At 35.9% G+C, this 6,967-nt stretch overlaps 1 protein-coding gene across 1 annotated transcript; it reads right to left on the bottom strand.

Moving 5' to 3' along the window:
• Positions 1 to 2,888: 2,888 nt before the first annotated feature.
• On the bottom strand, positions 2,889 to 5,219 carry LOC122149074 (B2 bradykinin receptor-like). Its single transcript, XM_042778423.1, has 2 exons — positions 4,909 to 5,219; positions 2,889 to 4,182 (listed from the first exon to the last, which is right to left on the bottom strand). The coding sequence occupies exon 2, from the start codon at positions 4,173 to 4,175 to the stop codon at positions 3,087 to 3,089; it is 1,089 nt and encodes a 362-aa protein (XP_042634357.1). The 5' UTR covers positions 4,176 to 4,182; positions 4,909 to 5,219; the 3' UTR covers positions 2,889 to 3,086.
• Between the last annotated feature and the right edge of the window lie 1,748 nt (positions 5,220 to 6,967).

Below are 6,967 nucleotides of genomic sequence, written 5' to 3'. Positions count from 1 at the left end.
ACTTCTTCACAAATTCAAAATTTCTAAGATAACTATAACCAGAGGAAATCAATGTCCCTATCAAAAAAATGTATGGGGGGGGTATTGTATTATATATTTTTTCTAAATACATGAATTGATGCTTAATGGCTTCCTCAATGCTCTGTCCTCCATGACCCAGAAATCGATCGAAGACCACCATCGTGAATGACATATTAATTTAGTAAACCTACTGTGAGGTGAGGAATGAGGAAAGAGGATGCTTCCAGTGAAGACTATACAGTAGCTAGGAAACACTGTATCCTTCCTGAACTAATGTGTTCAGTAATTCGTTAGCACTTTATTTTATAGTCCTGTTCCATGTGTACATACTACTGTACTTATTGTAGCAATTATAGTAACTGGGTAATACTAGGTACTAACCCTGAACCTACCCCTAAACCTAACCTAACCTTAACCCACCTACTACCCAGTACTTGCTTATACACTTTATGTACACTGTAAGTATATTTACTGTGAAATAAAGTTTAACCAATAATTTTGTACACTACTTGAATAATAGAAATAAAATTACTTTTATCATCTTTGTTGTTTAAATCAACCATAAATTTGGCATATTTCAACAGTGCATCTTGCTTTATTCCAAATGTTTCACCAGCTACATCAACACAACAGCACAGTGAGGTATTTCAGCAGTGATTTATTGCATTATTTACATGATTTATTTCAGTGTTTAATTTAATTTTATTATTTTATTAACAATATATATATTCCAAATGTTTCACCAGTATATATATATATACAGTTGTGGCCAAAAATATTGGCCCCCTTGGTAAATATGATCAAAAAGGGCTGTGAAAATTCATCTGCATTGTTAATCCTTTTGGTCTTTTATTTAAAAAAATTACAAAAATGTATCCTTTCATTGGATAATAAGAATTTAAAATGGAGGGGAAATATCATTATGATATGAATGTTTTTCTCAAATACTCGTTGGTCACCCCTATAAATTCTTATGAGTAAAATATCTCTGAAGTATATTCCCATTCATATTCACAATTTTGAGCACTCCAGCATGATTATAAACATGAAATCATCCAGCTCTGGCTTCCTGTTTCACAGAAATATAAAGAGGAGGGAAAACAAAGCCCAAATTCCCTTAATCATCCATCACAATGAGAAAAACCAAAGGATATATTTCTGATGTTCAGCAAAAGATAATTAAGCTTCACAAATTGGTGAAGTGGCTTTAAAAAAAAAAAAGAGTTAGAGCAGTGAAAATTCCCATTTCCACCATCAGGGCAATTATTAAGAATTTCCAACCAACAGAAAATATTACAAAACTGCCTGGAAGAGGACGTGTGTCTATATCATCCTAATGTGCATTGAGAAGGAGAGTTTGAGTAGCTAAAGACTCTCCAAGCGTCTCAGCTGGAGAATTGCAGAAAATAGTTGAGTCTCTGGTTCAGAAAACCTTTAAAAAAATTGTCAAACAGAACCTACATCAACACATGTTGTTTAGGAGGGTTACAAGAAAAATTCTCCTATCTCATTCAAAAACAAACCGGTGAACACAGAGAAAAAAGTACCCCATGTGTACAATGAAATATACTGCTGTATTTTTGGTGTTGTGGGCCTATATTTCTGCTGGAGGTCCTGGACATCTTGTTTAGATACATGGCATCATGGATTCTATCAAATACCAAGTGACTGACTCTGTTAGAAATCTTATAATGGGCCATGTCTGGATCTTCCAACCGTACAATAACCCAAACACAAACCTTAAAAACAACACAGAAATGGGTCACTGAGTTTAGAACCAAGCTTCTGCTATAGCCATTCCAGTCCTCTGACCTGAACCCTATGGAAAATGAGAGGAGTGAACTGAAGAGGAGAAGCACCATCATGGAGCTGGGAATCTAAAGGGTCTGGAGTGATTCTGGATGAAGGAATGGTCTCTGATCTCTTGCCACGTGTTCTCTAACCTCATCAGGCACTATAGGACAAAATTTAGACCTGTTATACTGGCAAATGGAGGTTTTAAAAAGTATTGAATAAAAGGGGGGCATTAATTGTGCCCAATGTGTATTAGAGAAAAACATTTATTTCATAATTATATTTCCCCCCATTTTAAATTCTTATTATCCAATGAAAGGATACATTTTTGTGAATTTTTTAAATAAAAGACCAAAAGGATTAACAATGCAGATGAATTTTCACAGACTTTTTTGATCATATTTACCAAGGGGGCCAATATTTTTGGCCACGACTGTATATATATGTATATATATATATATATATATATATATATATATATATATATATATATATATACATATTTATATATAAAAAAAATGCCACGTGTGTGTGTGTGTGTGTGTGTGTGTGTGTGTGTGTGTGTGTGTGTGTGTGTGTGTGTGTGTTCATAAATAAAGACACCAAGTGAAATAATATAAAGTATTATATATTATATATATTATTATAAACAATATACATAACTAAAAAAAAAAAATACATAACAGACAAAAAATCATTTTGAAATACTTTTTGGTGAAAAAAAGGTTTTGGATATTGTATTTGCTTTAGTGAAAATGAAATGTAAACAGTAACAGTTTTACACTCAGTAATACATTTACAAAACTATTTTTTTAAATATTTTAGTGCAAAATCATCAGTAATCATTCACATGCCACATGAGCAAAACTATTCCATGAATTCCCCATCCTCACATCTCATTCTTTCCACACCTCAGCTAAAAAAGATGGAGAAGAAATGAGGAAAGGAAAACAGGATTGCAGAATCAAACAAATGAGAGGTATATATATATATATATATATATATATATATATATATATATATATATATATATATATATATATATATATATATATATATATATTCTACTTGTAATCAAATGGGTATACTTTATTTTGATGGTTAGTTTTACACATTCTGATACTTTCTAACTTTGAAACTACATGTCAGCTCTACTCTCAGAGTATTAGTAGAGTGTTAAGTAGTTAAGTAGAATGTCTGTTGGGGGACCATCAAAATAAAGTGTTACCAGTCAAACCCTCAACCTCAACCAGTTAAGCTTCTTTCTCTCTTCATAATGATCTACACATCATGTGAGGTTTGATGGGTGGATATACAGCTTTCAGTGCCACTGGTGTTATTCTGTTATCTTTAAGACTGTCACTGCACTTGCTGATAACAGTAACATTTAAGAGCACAGAGGAGTTGCTCTTCCGTCTAGAACACAAGAGACCCTGAAAAACTCCTTGAGCTCTCTTCCTGAAGTGGCTCCCTACAATGACGTACAAGAAAGGGTTTATTGCGCTATTGCTATACCCTAAATAAGTAGCCAGCTGGTTGCCTATTTGCAATATGTGCTCCCAGAGACACCCAGAAAAGAACTGAAAGTAGTCAAGTGTTTCTAGGAACCGCAAGAACTGAAAGGGTGTCCAGCAGAGGAGGAACACGACGAGGACTGTCAGAACCAGCCGAGCGGCCTTCCTCTCCATTTGAACTCTCGGTTGAATCACCAGACCACGGTTTTTAAGCGCTTTGACCGTGTGAAAAGTACAAAGTGAAATAATTGGCAACGGAACGAGGAATCCAATTAAGTTTTTTGTGAGGTTCCATTGGAGCACCCAGGCTGGATGAGGGTAATCTAGGTAACAGGCTTCCACCTCTACGAATGGAACAAATTTTACTTTTCGGAAGAGCAGAGTTGGGAGGCTGAGCATGAATCCCACTGCCCAAATCACCACACAGATACGCTTGGCCCATTTGGGGCATCTGAGCTTACTGGGATTCATGGGTTTGGCCAAGGCGAGGTAGCGGTCCATGCTGACCAGCACTAGGAAGAGTATGCTGCAGTAGTAGTTCATCGAAATGGCAGTGCTGATCACCTTGCAGAGCAGCTGACCAAAGTTCCATTGATAGCCTTGGGCGATGGTGACCGTCCAGAAGGGCAAACACAGGACCATAATGAGGTCTGCAGCTGCCAGGTTGCCCAGATACACATCAGCTACGGTGCACGGCTTCCGCTGGAAGCAGAACACGCAGAGGACCAGACTGTTGCCCACCACTCCCAGGATGCTGATAAGAGCCAGAAACGGAGGCTGGAGAGATGACAGCCATATCCAGGCGACTGTGTCATTGCAGAGGAGGTTTGATGAATTTAGTTCCATTGGGACACTGTGAAATGTTAATTGATATTGTATATTAGTGTTATTTTATTTTAGATGTACACTGAAAAAAAAAAAAAAACCTTGATTTATAATTATCAGATTTTTAAAATCCTGAAAGACTACACTGAAAAAAGGTGCACAATTTACTTTGAAACCATTTTCACTTCAAATACATTTTCATTTGTAATACATTTCACAATTAGATAGAAATAGCAATTAACACATTGACTTAAATGAGACATTTTGAACTATAAAGACTTATTTTCTTGTAAAAGTTACAATAATCTTTGTTATTTAATTAATTGATTAATAAAGCATAAGCCTGTCCTTGCTGCCTAAATTTATGAAGTTTGAAGTTTCCTTCATGTTTGGCAGATAAAATCAACCAGACTCTGAATGCAACTCAAAGAATGAAGGGGAGTCATTTGTTGGAACGGATCTGTCTGGTTGAGCAAAACCTGGAAATTCCAAGTTTGTAAAAGGCAGAATATTAACAAAATGTGTCACAAAAAAAAGTTAATCTCAGTTTTGGATTCTTATTTACACTTCTTTTCTTAGCTGTTTTTATCCAAAAAGAATACATTGTTTTCCCTGGGAATAAACCCCAAAACTTTGGCCTTTGTAGCACCATGCTATACTGTTCCAACAATTACTGTTATAGGCATGTAACTTGTTCTGTTTGAAAATAACCATTATTATTAAAGTCCCAATGACTTGTAAGAATCTCTCCTACCTTTCATGTTAAGTGGCAGCTCCAGATTGTAGTTCACTCCTGATGTGTTGTCTCGCTGAATCTTCTCCAACTAGACGCTGGTGAGATCAGACAGGCGCTCTTATAAACGCATAATGAGGCTGTCGTCAGTGGAAGCCTGGATCTGTTCTCACTTTCCGTTTGTCATGCTCTGGCTGTCTTTTGCCTGCGTAAAATACTTTCTCTGTTATGAAGCGGATATGAAGATAAACATTATGACTCAAGCGTGATGCTGCCTTTTTAACAAATCTTCAGCTCATGACAGAACAACTTTAGATAAGCCCAATATTCCAGAACGATTTCACAATATTCTGTCTTTTCCTAAATGACTTCACGAATGCATCACTTTATAGACTGAATTTGTAAAATGAAAATGTATGGTATTCTTTCTGGTAAACCAAATAAACACAAATGTTGAGTTGGCAACATTGTAAAAAAAATTTCCCCCAGTTATTATTTTTTTTTTCCCCAAACAATATAAAGTGCTACTTATTGACCAATGGAAACAGCTTTTAGATTTTATCGCCCCTTCATGCAAGTCATTGGTTCATGCATGCTCGTATCAACAGTATGGCCTTTTAAAGTTTTTTTAGATTTTATGGAAGTTTTTTGTTCATGCATGCTCATATCAACAGCTCATCATTCTAGCAGCATATATGCCGGAATTGTGTCTTATTTCAAGTCGGACTAACTGTCAGCCTTGTCCAAAAGTGAGTTCTGATTGAGTAACTTGTAGATTTGTGCTGCTTGTGCCGCAAATTGTTTTAGACAGTTTGGTCAGATTTGGTGAACTGGTTCATCCAGTTCACTAAAAAGAACCAGTTTAAAAGAATGATCCATTCATGAACCCGACATCACTCTGGAGGCTCTGGATTACAGGTTATAATGTTGAAAATAATGTTTTGTTTCTTGCACAGACCGATTGTTTCGCTTCATAGTTTTCTAGTAGAGTTTGATAATAATAAAAATTATAAAAACAACAACAGCATCTATCTATGCTCAGCAAAATGGCTGGGTTACATTCTTCTCTCTACTTTTCATAAAAGCAGGTCACGTAGGCAGCCAGTGCCGTAATCAGCACACCCAGCTCTCACCTGAGATGGATTGCTTAATTAAAGCTGGTGGCAACAACACTTTGGTGGGAGGCTCAGATGAGGTCATGGGTATGGGTGGTGGGGGTGGGCAGGTAGCCATCGGTATCTGTTATCTGGATCCCTCATCAAGCCAGTTGCCACTGTTTGTTTCAAGATCTAGAAGGTCCTTGTGAAATGATGCTTTTCTGGCATCATCACACTGTGCATTTGAAAGGAATGGGAGAAGAACAGGTGTTTCAGCTCTGTTTTGATTGTGAATGTCATCTAGACTCTTGATGAAAAGTCCCACTGTCTCTCAAAAGCAAATAACATCATCAAGGATACATCACATCCAGGACACCATCTATTTACACCACCTTTAATCTTTTGCACTCTTGCAGACGGTACAGATCCTTAAGAACAAGGACCACAAGACCAAAGGACAGTTTCTTTCCAGATGCAATCCAGACTCTAAACTCAAAAAATGCATTAATGCACTAAAGGCAAAGGACAGTGTTAAAATACTATTTTCAGTAACATTATTTAACTACATCCATTTATTTAATTCCAATCTCTTTTCCTGTCTATACTCCTGTTTTATACAATGTGCAATATGTCAATGTGCAATAAAACCACTTTTTAAATTATCAGGGCCTATTTATTGTGAAATAGTATGTCTGGTAACTAGATGTGAAATATTATAATATAAGGAAAGATTGCACTTTATAAAATTAAATAAAATAAAATAGTGTCTAGGGTTTGTCTCTCGTTGTGGTTATATGGTTATATGTTTCAAACATCAGTCAGGAGAAGTGCTCTTAATTTGATTGTCTGCAAATACAATGACAATAAATGCTTTCAATTAAATTTTAATTCAATTCAATTTCAAAAATTTAATTTTGATGATCCAGCTTCTGCTTAAGCACTCATAAACATTCAATGGTTGAGTATAGAGAAGAATACAGACA

This window comes from Cyprinus carpio, chromosome A20, assembly GCF_018340385.1.
Source record: "Cyprinus carpio isolate SPL01 chromosome A20, ASM1834038v1, whole genome shotgun sequence".
NCBI classification, from domain to species: Eukaryota; Metazoa; Chordata; class Actinopteri; order Cypriniformes; family Cyprinidae; genus Cyprinus; species Cyprinus carpio.
This window is presented reverse-complemented; position numbering and strand designations above follow the sequence as displayed.